This window comes from Camellia sinensis, chromosome 8, assembly GCF_055761805.1.
Source record: "Camellia sinensis isolate YWXY chromosome 8, ASM5576180v1, whole genome shotgun sequence".
Taxonomy (NCBI): domain Eukaryota; kingdom Viridiplantae; phylum Streptophyta; class Magnoliopsida; order Ericales; family Theaceae; genus Camellia; species Camellia sinensis.
In genome coordinates this window covers 144,237,548-144,252,198 of record NC_138968.1, presented here as the reverse complement: position 1 = coordinate 144,252,198, position 14,651 = coordinate 144,237,548, and the positions used below count along the sequence as shown (strand labels likewise).

The window sequence follows — 14,651 nt, the reverse complement described above, 5'->3', positions numbered from 1 at the left end:
TCATTGGTCACATAATATGCCAAAGGCACTCCACTTGAACCTACTTTGATTCTATTACAGGTGGGAATTTCTAACACAACATGAATCGTACACGAAGTTAGGGGTTAGGGTTGAACATTTTCAACACAAACACAAATATGACACTATATAATAACATGATAAATAAATAGGGTTATGTCAAACCTGCATAATATGAAATTGACACAGATAACCCATTTAATAAATAATTAGTTACAAATTTTAATATTATTTTTCATTAAAGGATGCCAAAAATGTTTAAATCTCTTATGTAACCTACACAATTAAATAAAGAAAATACGTAAAATAGAATTTTGAGGTTAATATAGTCATTTTATCTTTTATTTGAGAGAACATGATCTTTTCATTTATTATTTTGAAGTTAATAAAAATATTTTTTTTTGGAATAAAATAGAGTCAAAATTAAATTTTTTTTTGAATAATTTCATTTGGTTGAGATTAGTTTTATGAAATTTAACTTAGGAAAAAACGTTAATCTTTCTATACACTTAGTATTTTTAATTGAAATTGGTATTATGAAATTCATATTTGTCATTTTTTTGAAAGATAAAATTGACTTTAACCCCCTTTGCTTTACTCCATGTGTGATTTACCTCTGATATTTGAAAATAAGAACATAAGCGCCTTATGACCTAGCACATGTTTCACACTTGATGTTAACTTGGATTGAGCGTCTGACGGTATACTTCATTTAGTCCACAAACCACAAGAACATTATAGTTATTTCCAAATTATATGGGTAGTTTGCACATGCACATTGAAGTGAAATTTGCCATTTATTAAATGTGCACAATGTCTTGAATTGAATAAATACACCTAGAGGGTAAAATAGTATAGTGAAATAAATCAGGTGACAAATACCATTTCTCATATAGTATAATAGACGACAGATTCAAGTATACAACCCCACCTTGATATTACCAAGTGAAATACTGAATAAAGGTGTATATATATCTAGTATTATTATAAAGAGAAGTCTTCTCTGGGTGTTTATGTCTCATATTTTGAGTTTTTCAAAAATACCCCTATATCAGTTATATGGGCAGTTTGCACTAAATTCATTTTTTTTTTCAAATCTCTCAACTTTTGAATTTTTCAGATTCATTTCCATTTTCAGATTTTGAATTCAATCATACAGTTTACAGTCTTATTTTTTGAAACAAAATGATCATATATGTAAGCATGTGGACCTGGAATTGAAATTGCCAGTCCACCTTAATTCTCAATTCATGAATTTTATAATATGAATTTCAATTCTCAATTCACAATTATATGAATTTCATAATATGACATTAACAATTCTCAATTATATGAATTTCAATTCACATAATTTTATTCTTAATTAAAAAAAATTCCTTTATTAACAAGCAAAAAATAGAATTTCCAATTCAACAAATATAGGTTGGTTTATTCACAATTCAAAATTCCAAACCCTAATTTCAAAAAATATAGACAGGATTCACAATTTACAATGCAAAAAATATAGACACGATTCAAAATTCAAAACCCTAATTTCTGAAACCACAAGCATAATTTCTGATTTCACAATTCAAAACCCTAACATTTTATGATTTCATAATTTCATAACCACACATTTAAAATCCTAACACATTTCATAATTCAAAACCTTAACACATTTAACCACACATTTCATAATTCAAAACCCTAATACATTTATGATTTCATAATCCTAATTTCTAATTTCATAATTTATGATTTCACATTCAATTGAAAACCCTACAAAATTTTCACAATTCAAAACCACAACATTTTTTACCAATTCAAAACCACATATTCACATTTTCACAAACACAATAAACACATAAAATTCAAATGAGACAGAGAGAGATAGATGCCATACCACGGACAGAGAGAGAGTAGAGAGAGAGTCTGAGAGCAGAGGAAGAGCGAGAGTTTGAGAGCAGAGCAGAGCAGAGGGGAGAGCGAGAGCGAGAGTCGAAAAAAACATAAGTGTAAAAGACGTGATTGCAAATGAGGGGGCTTGGGGGTTTTATATGAGTTGTAAAAGTGTGGTTGCAATCCACGTTTTCATTTATCAACAGTGAAAGCGTGATTGTGAATCACGCTTTCTTAACAAAACAAATATGGACAGTGAAAGCGTAATTATGAATCACGTTTTCTTAAGAAAATAATATGCATAGTGAAAGCGTGGTTTGAAATTACGTTTTTTTGAAAAAATAAAATAAGCACAGTAAAAGCGTGTTTTGAAACCACGTTTTATGAAGAAAATAAATTTATTTTAAAAGCGTGGTTACAACCACGCTTTCTTAATTAAAAGCGTGATTTATAATAACGCTTTCACTATTTTACAAATTTTTTATTTGAAACAGTAAAAACGTAATTTGTAATAACACTTTAGTCTAATTTAAAAATTCCGTCAAAACTAGGTCTACTTTGCAATTAAGATGGAAATTTGGCTATATTGGGAAAAGCCTCTGGGATGTGGCCGCCGGACCAATAGTACAGACACGGTACCCCGGAGAGAGTCCCAGAACGCGAATTGTTTCACCTTAGATCCAAACTCCACCTCCAAACAACCCTTCTCTCTCTCTCTCTCTCTCTCTCTCTCTCTCTCTCCTCCGTTCGCGGCGGCGGCGGTGTCTCCGGTGGATGGCAAGCAGAGCCAACAAATACGCCTCCCTCAATTTCAACGACATCTACGAGAAGAAGATCATCAATCCCACCAACAACAAACAACACCATTCCTCTTCTTCCCAATCATCTCCTCTCACCACTTCCACCAAAACCATCCTCTCCAATTCTCGCATCCATGGCAACATGCTCGTCCTGACCCGCCCTTCCCCCAAACCCATTCCCCAACCCCAACCCCAACCTCAATCCCCACCCCACCCCCCTGCAATTCCGGATCAACCCCGATTCCTCCCGGACTCCATCTCTCTCCGCCCTCTGGGTCGAACCGGGTCTGGCCCATCTTTGTCTCTCCTTCCTTTGACGTTGCCCAAGCCAAACAAGGACTTCTCTCCATCTTCATCTCTATCTCCATCGCCTTCGCCGAAGCCGAACCGGTTCATTCCACCTCATCTTCGGCCGGGATTCGTCGGCAGGGAGGAGAAGCCCGGGCCGGAGCTCCAGAAGCAGCAGGGAGTCCGATCCAGGGAGTTCGGGGGTCACTTCGGGTCGCCGAATAAGCACGGGGAAGAAGGGCGACCCAAGTCTGGAGGTGGGTATGAGAGGATGCGCCGAGTTGGCGATTCAGGCCCGGTGGAGATGAATCGGCCTCGTTCAAGTGGGACTCGCCCGAGTTCAAGTGGATGATCGGTACGATTCTCAGTTTTTAGCTTCTATGGAATCAGTTTTGCTCATATTGTTGTTCACTTTATGCATCTTCATCTGTTTATATGTATAGAAATTATATAATTGCAACTCTATACATTTTTATTTTTCATTTGCTATGGATCAATCAGTTAGTTGTTTTTGTTCATGCCTTGTTAAAAAATGTGGATCAATAAATTTTGAAAGTCACATTACCCTATATAATGATGATATTTTTGTTATTTAGCTATTAGTTGGAAGCTAGTTCTCTTGTAAACTTTTGTGTAGGTTATCGTGTTTTAGGACTAGAGAAGTTGTATTTTTATGTGCATTATTAACTTTGGGTTATGATATACCTTAAGACCACGTTTGATGTACAGATATGATTGTGGAGGATAAGTTATGTTGAGATTACCTTTTTCAGCATAACATATTCAAGAGCATTTAAGTCATTTGTGACAAAAGTTATATGCTGGCACAAGTTGTCTCGCCCACTCAACAAGTTGGTGCTTTTGGAGCATTCCCAGTCAGTGGTGCCTCAATACCAATGTGATTATGTGTCTAATATTTTGTGTAGGTGTTTAGCACGAGGAGGGTGCAACACATTCTTATTGCCCTAATACCAATAAATTTTCCGTCCCCTTGCGACAAAATAATCTTGCACATGAGAGATAAAAGGGTCTTGGTTAAACATGGGGTGGGATAAATTTATCCCTGGATTATTTAATCTTACCTTACCTCCTTATCAGCAAATCAAACATGGCATTTAAATTATTGTTTTTTCCCATTGGGTGTATTATTGTAGTTTTTCTTAACATTAAGGTGACTTCTTTATAAGGTGGCTGCCTTCAAACCACCTGACATAACGGTGATTATATTTACATGTAAACTACCTGTTATTGAGGTGGTTGGTCCTAATCAGCGTATGCCTTTATTGTAGGCAGGGTGGCTACAATAAGCTATTTGTTGCATACTTTTATATTTTTTCCCCAATTATTCATCTATATTTAAGAAATATGAACGCTCCCCAAGAAGATGCCACATTTGTGTTTGACATTCGTTGCCATATTTTTATATGATCACATATCAACTATAAGACAATTTTTTACCTATGAACTAGTTTGATTATATATTATAGCTCTTACGTTTGGTGGATTTTATTTTTTCCTTTCTGAATTGAGACTTTTCTATCCTCTCTAAACCACTTTATTAATTTGGGTGATTGTAATTTGGACATTGTGCAACTTGCTTTTCATTAGTGAGTGCAAATCATATTATTGTTATTTTCCTTAAGTGTAAAGATGAAAATCAACCAAGTTTTAAAATTTGAGAATGAAGGCCTTTTAACTAACGATGCTTCCAGAAAGATTTTGTGTCCAATCAACCATAGACACTCCTTAGACACTTCCCAAAACATGTCATACACATTATTATTATTTTTAAAAAAAATTAGATCGAACACACTTGAGACATTATGGGGACATGTGTCCATCAGTTAGAGACACATGAGACACATGAAACACATTACAAGTTTGGAGAAATTAACTTGGAATCCAATGATAAAAAAAAATAATGTAGATCTATATTCCTATTAATTTCTCCTCCTTTAGATTTTAGGAATTAATATTATTTTGCATTTTTATTATCTTTGAACAAAATATTCATATATAACATATAATAAATATATAAAATTATAAAACTATATACTCGAGCACCCCCCACATCTCTTGTCCAATTTTTTGAAAATTTCCATGTTAGCATTTTCGTGTCATGTTGTCGCTTGTTGCGTGTCTTTATCTTTGCTTCTTAGTTTAAAAAAGCATGGCAATGATGGATTAATGTTAAGTAGATTGCATCTTGAGCTTTGCCTGGATTAAAAGCATTGAACTGTTGAAAGGTGGTAAAGAAGAAGGTGCTGGAAAATTAATTTGACGTTATAAGGATTAATGTTTTTGAGGAAACTCAGTAAAGAAGGGTTCATTTTTCAAGGTAAATATCCTTATGAAAAGATGTTTATTTAATGATGAACATGATTATTATTTTAAGAGTAAACATAGAGATTGGAGCTGCAACGGGAACTACCCTAGACAGAAATTGAGAAAGTCAATTGGTGCTTGGAATCTTGAGAGGCTTTCTGAGGACCTCACCTAAGAAGAAAAATTGGTAATTTGATGATACTTTTACATCTAGAGTAGAGGATACTTTTAGATCTAGAAGATATCATGAAAGTTGGATGTTCTACGGATTACGGTTTGTGTCGTTTATTTCTTTTTTTATAATTTTCTAGCCCTCCCCACCCTTTTTTTTTTTACTTGGAGAATGATGCTTAAAGAATATTTCTCTTGTGACAGCTGGGGAAGAGATTGTTTGGTGATAGAAAACTCTATGGCTTTGTTTGGTTTGTGTTTTGAGATATTATTTAAAAAGAATAAAAAAATAAAAAAAATAAAAAAATTGGAGGGAGTTTAGAAAATTTGAAAATATTTTTTTGTTGTATATTTTAAAAATAGTTTTGGAGTTTGGGATGATTTAATATTTTTTTGTAGTTGAATAGATGGGTGTAAAAGAAAAAGTGATTGAGAAAGAGAGAGGAGAGAGAAAAATGATTGATTGATGTGTAGTAGACAGAAAAGTGATTTTGAAATTTTTTTCAATAAAACATGTTTTTGGAATTTTTTCTCCAAAACACATGTTTTTAGAGACAAACCAAACATGCCCTGTGTGCCTTGTCTTGTCTCTAAAAAGGGGATAAGACTGCAGAATCCTTGTATTGTGTCCCTAGTTTTTTGGATGCAAGCTATATATGTGAGTTTGTGATTGATGCCAACTGCCTGACTCCTTCAAGGAGGTTAGGCCCCGTTTGTTTTGGGTGAAAGAGAGGGTATTAGGATTGCTAATACCAAGGTATTAGTAATAGCCTTGTTTGTTTTGGGAGAAGGCCTTGGGACTATTATTCCTTTGGTATTACTAATACCCTTGGAGAGGGGATTGGTAAGGAGGAAGTAGAGATGGTATTAGAAAAATAGTGAGGGGATTAGAAATTTTTTTATTTTTTTTATTTTTTATATATGGGAAATTTTTTTTAAAATATAATTTTTAATTTTTTGTATTTTTTTATTTGTTTTATTATTTTATATAAAAATAATTTAATAATTCCTCACTACTAATCCCCTCACTATCAATCCCCTCACTAACAATCCCCTCACTATCAATCCCCTCCATTCTATCTCTGGAAACAAACGGGGCCTTAAGGTTGTCAGAGTTGTTCTATATCATGCAATTAAGGAAGTTGTCTTTTTTTTACTTTAGGTTTTCCAGGTGAATAATTATATTAGTTTTGGCTTGATGGTGTTTAGTTTTGAAACACTGATCCAAATTTTGGTTAGAAAGTGCATTTCTTAAAAGAAGGCTTTAAGCAATGGCAATTGCATAGCTATGATTTCCTTTTGAGGATTATGGTGCTTTGTGGATTGGGTGCATGAGACTTGGAAGAGTACCATAGGTTGCCAGGTTGGGGTTGGTTGAGAAGAACCAAAATTTGTTTTTCATCTTCATTCCTAAATAGGAGAGAGGAAGGGGGTGGTTTTTGAGAATAACCATAGCTTTTTGTTCCTTTTTTCTTTTTTTTACTTCTAACTTTTTTTGATAGCCAAAATTATAAATTTTCTTCTTCAAAGTTTCAGTAATTCATATAGGTTATTTTCTTGTGGATCTTTGTTGGAGAAAAATTGGAGCTGTACTGACTTTGGGGGAGCAAAGCAACTTGAGAATGCATCAGAGAGGGATGGAGCAGGTAGAGACCCTGTTTCTTACAAAGGAAATCTTAACCCAAAAGTTGTAGAGAATGATGCACTGGGACACTTAGATACCAGTAAAGTCATTGAGATTGAGTTTAGACTTTGAAGAATAGGTCACTAATGAAATGTTTTGTGGGAGCAATTAAGCCATGGTATATCTTGAATCAAGCAACAAGTGAACACTACCCCATTAGTAATACATTACACTTCATCTTAGATAGCCTAAAATGGCTGGTTTTATGCTTGGTTAGGCTCCTTTGAGATACACAACACCATAGTGAACCTCGATTGAATGTTCTACACCAAAAAATTTGAGTCAAACTACGAACCCACTAATGTTGCATCTTTCTGAGTCATGCCCCTAATTCACTAAAGCATTTGAGGCCATGGTGCTTTGCCATGTATTCAGCACATTTGCTCGATTATGACATGTAGGCTTAATTATTAGATGGTTAGATTAGATAAACACATTTCTGTTTTCATCACAACATTTTCTTTCCAAGGTTACTCCCAGTTGTACAAAGTAGGACTATGACAAGGATGTATATTAACACAAGTGCGCTGTGGCTGCCAAAGGTCAGTAGTTCTGTTATGGAGTCCCTGTGCCTAGGGGTGCTTCTTCAGATTGGTTGCATAAGGGCAGGTAAAATATTTTGTTCTTTATATGTTTGTGCAATGTGGATTATGAGCATTGTTGATAGGATAGTTGTTTCTCTTTCAGATATTTGGTATGTTGTCAGTGTGGTAACAGGTACTGTGTTCATTCTAGTCTGGTAACTGGGTTATCCTTCATCACATTATAGAGTTCGGTGGTTTATTTGACAGGAGCATTTGATAGGAGCAGTAGAATGAATAAGAATTCGACATGGGTTCTAGAGTTTCATTATGAACCCCGTCTTTATTCTTCCAGGTGGTTCAGTTTTTAGCTCCCCAAGTTTTGAGGAGCTCTTGGAGCTCTGATATTACTAATTCGATATCATTCTGCATGTTTTATAAATAGTGGAGATTTCTGTTAGTATCCCCATCCTGATTTTTCACTAACTCTATAGTGGTTGTACATGCAAATTCTTTCTCAGGTTGTGTTTGGATCTTGGATCAGAGTTCATGTTTTCCACAAATCCAAGATTCAAACACAGCATTAGAGTCCATGTCGTCTGCTTACTAATGTGTTCTATATTTGTCTTGATGTTCCATTTCCACAAAAGACTTGTATGTATGCAACTCTTGGTCATCAGCTTCTTGTTTCCTTCCAATGACCCCTAGATGTCCTAGTGGAGCCAATAATCAGACTAGAGAATGTTTAACCTTTTTTTAAATTAAAAATTAGTGTTTTCCTGTTAAAGTAACTATTTGAAATTACTTACCCAAAAAAAGAAACAAAAAAAAAAAAAAAAAGAGAAAAGAAAAGAAAACTATTCGAAATAATCATGTTATAGCTTCATTGTGTGAAGTTTGGTTTTTGAATCAAGGGCTTGTAATTTTGGAAAAACTGCTCTGTATCGGGACATGTCATTATCAAATTAAGATTTGGAACATGAGAGTACATCCTTGTGGCTTTGGAAGGATGAAACACAATGACACTCGATTGTAATTCATGGCTCATTTCAGCACTACCAGATCTAGCCCAAATGAGGTTGGCTTCAACACATTGGAGGCCTGACCTGTTTGAAGTCTAATGGGCCTAATCACAAAATGGACTCTCAAAACAATGAATCTTGGCCCTCTCTAGGGCCCTTGCAATTAGCATATGGATGATGGACCTTTGCCAGAGTGAACAGTTGGAAGATATTTTGAATTATTGGTTTGGTTTGCCTAAAGGTAGGATATGTGCAGTCCCTACTGTAGACCAGATCAGATCAAAGAATTGAATGGCTCAAGATTTCGATCCTTTTGAGCAGTTAAAGTGTCATGCTCAGGAGGCACGTGAGAGGACAACAGGCAACAAACGAACTAAGTTGTTTTTGAGCAGCTCGTGTCCAACAAGTTTGGACTCATTTGAGCTTGGCCTGTAAATTGTTTCAAGCTTAGCCCATGTAAAACTTGTGAGATTGTTTAGCCAACTTTGATTTTGATTATGATTAAACATGGTTTAGGGCATCACTGAGCATGGCTGTTCTGTAAATGGGGATTTCGCCTTGAAATTGTTGGATCATGTTAACTCATTAAAAGATGCAATGACCTAATACACGGAGGTCATCAACGAATAGAATCGTTTCATTGTAATATGGTTAGGCACCTAGGCAGCTTTGTATACTTTGTAGTTGAAACAGAAAAATGCTGTTGGATGTCAGATTGATGGAGACAAATGAGGTTTTAAATGTCAAAACAAGTCTACTACATAAGGGCCCTACGAAATCTTCAAACAATCCTACTAGAAATTTCTTTTTACTGTCCAAACAAGTCAAATATGTTTACTTAAATTTCAGAACTTTGATCGCTGAGTATTGCTGGTGTCGTGACCTTACTAGAATTACTGAATTCTCTCTTTTATTCCTACCATTCTCTTCCCTACCAGTCTCTCTGATTCCCTTCCCCTCGTGAATTCTTGGTTTTTTCCATTTTTTAACCTTGGATTATAGTTAATAGTTGTTGTTTGTCTTTCTCTGGAGCTAATGTACATGTGGGTACAACTGAGGCTGCATTAGACCTTGTAGGTCGTCACGTTATCTGTGGACCTCCATTTTTGGGTGGACTTTGCATCATATTAGATTCATCGAGCTTGCCTATTATGTAATTTGTCACTGTCATTAGTGGAAAAATGTAATGAAGTGCTTGTCGTGTACAAAGTGAAAGATGGGAAGGCAAGAGTAAAAGAACAGGAGTAAGCTCCATGATTTCAAATTAGTCAATAATTTATTTGTTTATTTAGGGGTGGGGTTGTAGTTATCTCCTTAAAGACCTTTGTCTCTTATGTGTTCTCTTTTAACTGATACTGTTGTTGTTTTGTGCTTTTATTTATTTATTTTATACATATATTTCGATTGGAATAGTTCTTACTGAAATCTGAACTTGTTTGTCACTTGTGACCAAATGCCTCTGAATAGATTTCTTATGGAGTGGAGCTTCTCACAATGGACAGCTACAATTTTTTGTCCTGGAATCAGAGCATTAATTTCGTAGAGTTTCGTAGATCTTCAACTCACGCAAATCAAGAATCTGACCAAATGGTGCCTTTAGGGTTTCTAATAACGGACGGTTGATGAAATATTTGTTCAAACATTCTTTTTGAAGAGGAAGCTTGTGGATTGAAGGCCTTCCTTCCATCATTTGGTGGTTAGGGTTATTTTAGTTAAAATCGGAGGGAGGTACCAATGGTATGTTTTATCTACTGTATGATTCTTTTCTGTTTGTCTAATACATCATTTTATAAAAGGGGAGTATTGCATTCAATTGCAAGCCCCTTTTTACTACTATTTTCCTTCCATGTACTTACTATCCTTGTGTTGATTCTGTTGGATATGAATCAATGTGTTTCTTCCCTCATTTTCTTTGATTATAGGCATGCTTTTCATTACTGAGTTATGAGGTCCATAATCTGTTGTCTGTATTAGGAGAGAGATGAATGAGATAATTTAACCACTTCATTGATGATTTAGAGTTGATGGATTTGTCCTTGTTGGGAAGAAAATTTCAATAACAAGCAAAGGAGATTATCTAGAAGTTTATTAGCTAGCTAGTTATACAGTAAGACAAATTGCATATTAGCTAGCTAGTTATGCGTAAATTTATTGAAAATAATTACTCAAAAGGTTTATCACATGACTTCGATAACACTGCAGACACGAACATGCTCGCACAACTTGAGCATGCTCCAATTCTTCTATTTGCACAAATTAATCATAGAATCAGACACAGCCCTATCGCATGGGCATGGATATGAGAGGACTGTATACAGGTCCATGATTGATTTATGCATTCCTATACTTCTTTGTACATGCACACGCAATTCCAGTTGCTTGATAGTACACAGTACAACCCTGTATTGACGACCTCTATCAAGGATAAGCCTCAATGAGAGACCTTAAACCCAACATTGGAGTGATTTTATAGTGACTGAATCCAGCATCAGAGAAGAGTTTGTCCCATTCTTTACGGTCTCTTTCTTTACCTGTAAGTAGAACCATCATCAACAAGTCGAAGAAGAGCTGTGCTTTGAACGACCTGTCATCTCCTTTCTGGTTCTCTACACTCATGTCTATGATGATCACCTTCCCACCCTCCTCCTTTCTCGGAATTGCTTCTTTACATTTCTTCAATATCTTCACACATTCTTCGTCATTCCAGTCGTGCAAAATCCACTGTATTTCAATTCTCAATCTTAGTTAAAAATAGTCAAAATCTTCTCTTTCAAAATCTTTCTATTCTCCAGATCTAATTCACTCGGTCAGCAGAGCAAATAAAAATTTTGAGAAACGAAAATCTTGAGATATATCATCAAACGGTTGAAAATAAAGAATTTTGTAGAATAAGGATTTTTCCGACAAAAGATCCTCTATCAGTAGATATATTACATAGTTTCAACTTTCAAAGGGAAAAAAAAAAATCTATATATATATTTCTGTTAATCGTCATCTAATTTCAATATTATTGAAAATAAGCTACAATCCGAAAAGAAAAAAAGAAAAAGAAAAAGAAAAAAAAAAGTAAATAACTTATTTGGAAAAAAAATTTAGAATTTTTTTTAAAAAATATCCTATTTTCTAAAAAACAGATAAAATTGTTTTATGAATTATAAAAATAAAAATAAAAACTATTCTCACATAAAAATAAAAATGATATGAAAATAATAAGTGTTTTCAAAAATTTTATTATCTTTCTGTTTGAAAACACAAAAAACAAAAATGAAAAACAAAAACATAAAAAAATTAAAAAATAAAAAATAAAAAAATAAAAAAAAAAATTCTTATGGCATGTTTGGTTGTGTATTTCACTTTAGCAAAAACCATTCCATTCTTTTATGGTGTGTTTGGTTGGAGGATTTGGGGAGGGATTTGGAAAGGGAAATGGAAAAGATGTGTGAAACTATGTGAAATTTAGGCATGTTTTATTCATATTTCACCTACCTTTTTCATTTCCCTTTCCAAATCCCTCTTCAAATTCCTCAACCAAACACAACCTTAGGAATGAGGCTTAGGAGGAAAGCCTGGTTAGCAAGAGCTACTTAATTCGATTCCATTACTTTACTAGAGAAGCAAAAACAAGACGAGAAGGATCAATAAGGGGTTCACAATCCTAGTACTTCACATCTGAGTCCCGAACACTACTTAGACGTGGATGTATTTAATTTTTTGTTTTTTTTTTAAAAAATAATTTTTCAAAAGCTTAATTTACTATACCTTAAGTAAGATTGCATTTGCATGAGGAATTGCCTCAAACATGTCCCCTCCAACAAACTCCAAATTCTCAGTCCCTTGCAAGTTAGCAATCACATGTGGCAGATCAAACACAGTACACTTCAAGTCTGGAAATGTTTCAGCAATGGCCCTGGACACAGTCCCCGTGCCACCCCCAACATCAACAAGCGATGTCAATCCCTCAAACACCGCCTTGCAGTCTTTTATCAGCACGCTTGTGATCAATCGTGAGTCACTAGCCATGGCTTCGTTGAACAAATTGCCAAGCCTCGGTTCTTCAGCATTGTATTCCCAGAAACTCCTTCCATGAGCTGTAGTGAATGGTGTAGCATCGTCAGTTTGGAACCAATCACTCAGGAAGTGCCATGGTTTTGTTAAAATAGGATCTAGTACGAGCAGCAAGAACAACCTTGCACTCAATGGCTCGTCTTTGAGAAGGAGCCTAGAAGCCGGTGTGAGGAAGTACCTTTGTTCTTGTTCGTCTTCCTTGTTAATCTAGCAAAGTAATAAACAGAATATTAAACACAAATGTTATGATATAAAAAAAAAATACACTTAAATTGGAGTTTAAAATAGTGTGTGAAAGTTTAAGAGTCATGTTCTCATTGTTCTAAAACTATTTTTTCTCTCTAGTGAATATGTTAGTTGATTGAAGATATTTCATGATAAATTTGCTCATAGGATCAGTCATCCAATGTTCACGATCATTAGGAAACTTAGACCGAGTGATGAACCAAAGTCGCCTAAAACAAAAATAATACCTATTCTATTATATGGTGTGAGCACCTAAGTTGGTACGAACAGTATCTTTATATAACTACACTAGATTTTGATTTGAAATTTGAAATTTTGATAATTTCTTTAGTTTTCTTTTTTCTCCATCTACGTAAGATTGGTTGGTTTTTGTAACACACCTAATGCTGTGTTTGGTTGAGGGATTTGGAGAGGGATTTGGAAAGCGAAAAGGAAAAGGTGTGTGAAACTATGTGAAATGTAGGTATATTTTATTCACATTTCACCAAACTTTTTCCTTTCCCTTTCCAAATCACTTTTTAAATCCTCCAACCAAACACAGCATAAAAGTGTGCACGCTATCTAATATATATATATATATATGTATGGAGATCTTTGAAATCACTTTTCAGTTTGTTTCAAATTATTGACAAAAAGCTTGTATCTATAAATTATAATATTCCCTTCGCACATAACCGACGTGACAGTCACATTTTAATTTTATTCTTGTAATGAACATTGAATGATAAAAATGGTGCAGTTATTTCTGTAATAAAGCTACCTAACAAACGGTTTAACATTTGTATTGATTTTAAAATAATTCTTGTAAATGAAATATTAAAAGTACTAACTATAATTTTATTTTTATTAAAATCCTCTAACACACCTTTTGTTGAACAAACAAGCCAGAGTGAACTAGGACTCGCATGAGGCGATAAATGTAGCAAGCTTTAGCTTGCTTGATTGGGAGTGCAGTGACAAGCTCGGTGAGAGTCATGGGTTTTCCATGGCTTTGAATCACATCTGGTATGCCCAGTTGAACTGCGCATTTTAGTGAAGCAGAGTTTATGAAGTTGAAAGTTTGGTTCCATATATAAGCTTGAGCTTGAAGTAGCTCTGCAGAACTCCCATCAATAGCTTTATCCATCTTAGTTAGTGTGTTTTAAGCTGTACTTCAAAACTTTCTTTTACCTAAACCTTCATGACATGGATTTCTATATATAGTAATGGAATGGACTGTTTTATGCCAAAATGAGAAAAACGTGGGTACAGCAATGTGGGACAACACAAGTCCTGTAAACAAGCACTTGGATAATCCTTCCTGCTGTCACCTGAAATGGAAATAAAATTCCGGACAGTGGTACCGGAATTAACACTCTGACAGACAAGTTAGTCTCTGTTAAAAGGTTAGTGTTTTTTTTTTTAATTTCTTAAGGTTCAAGGTTCCTTTTCTATAGAACTCTTTCTCCAGCTTCTCTCCTTTCTTTTTTATGGATAAATTACATTGACACCCTCCGAGATTTATACTTATTACAGTTCTATCCTCACATTTTGAAAATTACATCCCCCTTCTTGAGGTTTAAAGTTTCATTACAGATTACTCCCTGAGGTTTAAAGTTTCATAATAATTCCCCCCTCACCGTAACGATCATTA

At 34.7% G+C, this 14,651-nt stretch overlaps 2 protein-coding genes across 3 annotated transcripts; one reads left to right on the top strand and one right to left on the bottom strand.

Moving 5' to 3' along the window:
* Positions 1-2,497: 2,497 nt before the first annotated feature.
* On the top strand, positions 2,498-10,613 carry LOC114317230 (proteophosphoglycan-like protein). 2 transcript variants are annotated; one of them, XM_028263938.2, is made up of 2 exons: positions 2,498-3,339; positions 10,175-10,613. In XM_028263938.2, exon 1 carries the CDS (start codon positions 2,671-2,673, stop codon positions 3,334-3,336), a length of 666 nt encoding a protein of 221 aa, XP_028119739.2. In that variant the 5' UTR covers positions 2,498-2,670; the 3' UTR covers positions 3,337-3,339; positions 10,175-10,613. The 2 variants fall into 2 exon arrangements, with proteins under 2 accessions (XP_028119739.2, XP_082739783.1); XM_082883657.1 differs by lacking the exon at positions 10,175-10,613 and adding an exon at positions 7,645-7,663.
* Positions 10,614-10,780: 167 nt separating this feature from the next.
* On the bottom strand, positions 10,781-14,436 carry LOC114317229 (putative O-methyltransferase 3). Its single transcript, XM_028263937.2, has 3 exons — positions 13,884-14,436; positions 12,467-12,979; positions 10,781-11,428 (listed from the first exon to the last, which is right to left on the bottom strand). The coding sequence occupies exons 1-3, from the start codon at positions 14,142-14,144 to the stop codon at positions 11,126-11,128; spliced, it is 1,077 nt and encodes a 358-aa protein (XP_028119738.2). The 5' UTR covers positions 14,145-14,436; the 3' UTR covers positions 10,781-11,125.
* Positions 14,437-14,651: the final 215 nt, after the last annotated feature.

Excerpts from the sequence above, each read along its gene's own strand:
- LOC114317230 (XM_028263938.2), top strand. The coding sequence starts at position 2,671 with ATGGCAAGCAGAGCCAACAAATACGCCTCCCTCAATTTCAACGACATC.
- LOC114317229 (XM_028263937.2), bottom strand. The coding sequence starts at position 14,144 with ATGGATAAAGCTATTGATGGGAGTTCTGCAGAGCTACTTCAAGCTCAA. Across the intron at positions 12,980-13,883 it reads GCTTGTTTGTTCAACAAAAG|ATTAACAAGGAAGACGAACA; the intron begins GTGTGTTAGAGG and ends TTACTTTGCTAG. Across the intron at positions 11,429-12,466 it reads CAAATGCAATCTTACTTAAG|TGGATTTTGCACGACTGGAA; the intron begins GTATAGTAAATT and ends ATTGAAATACAG.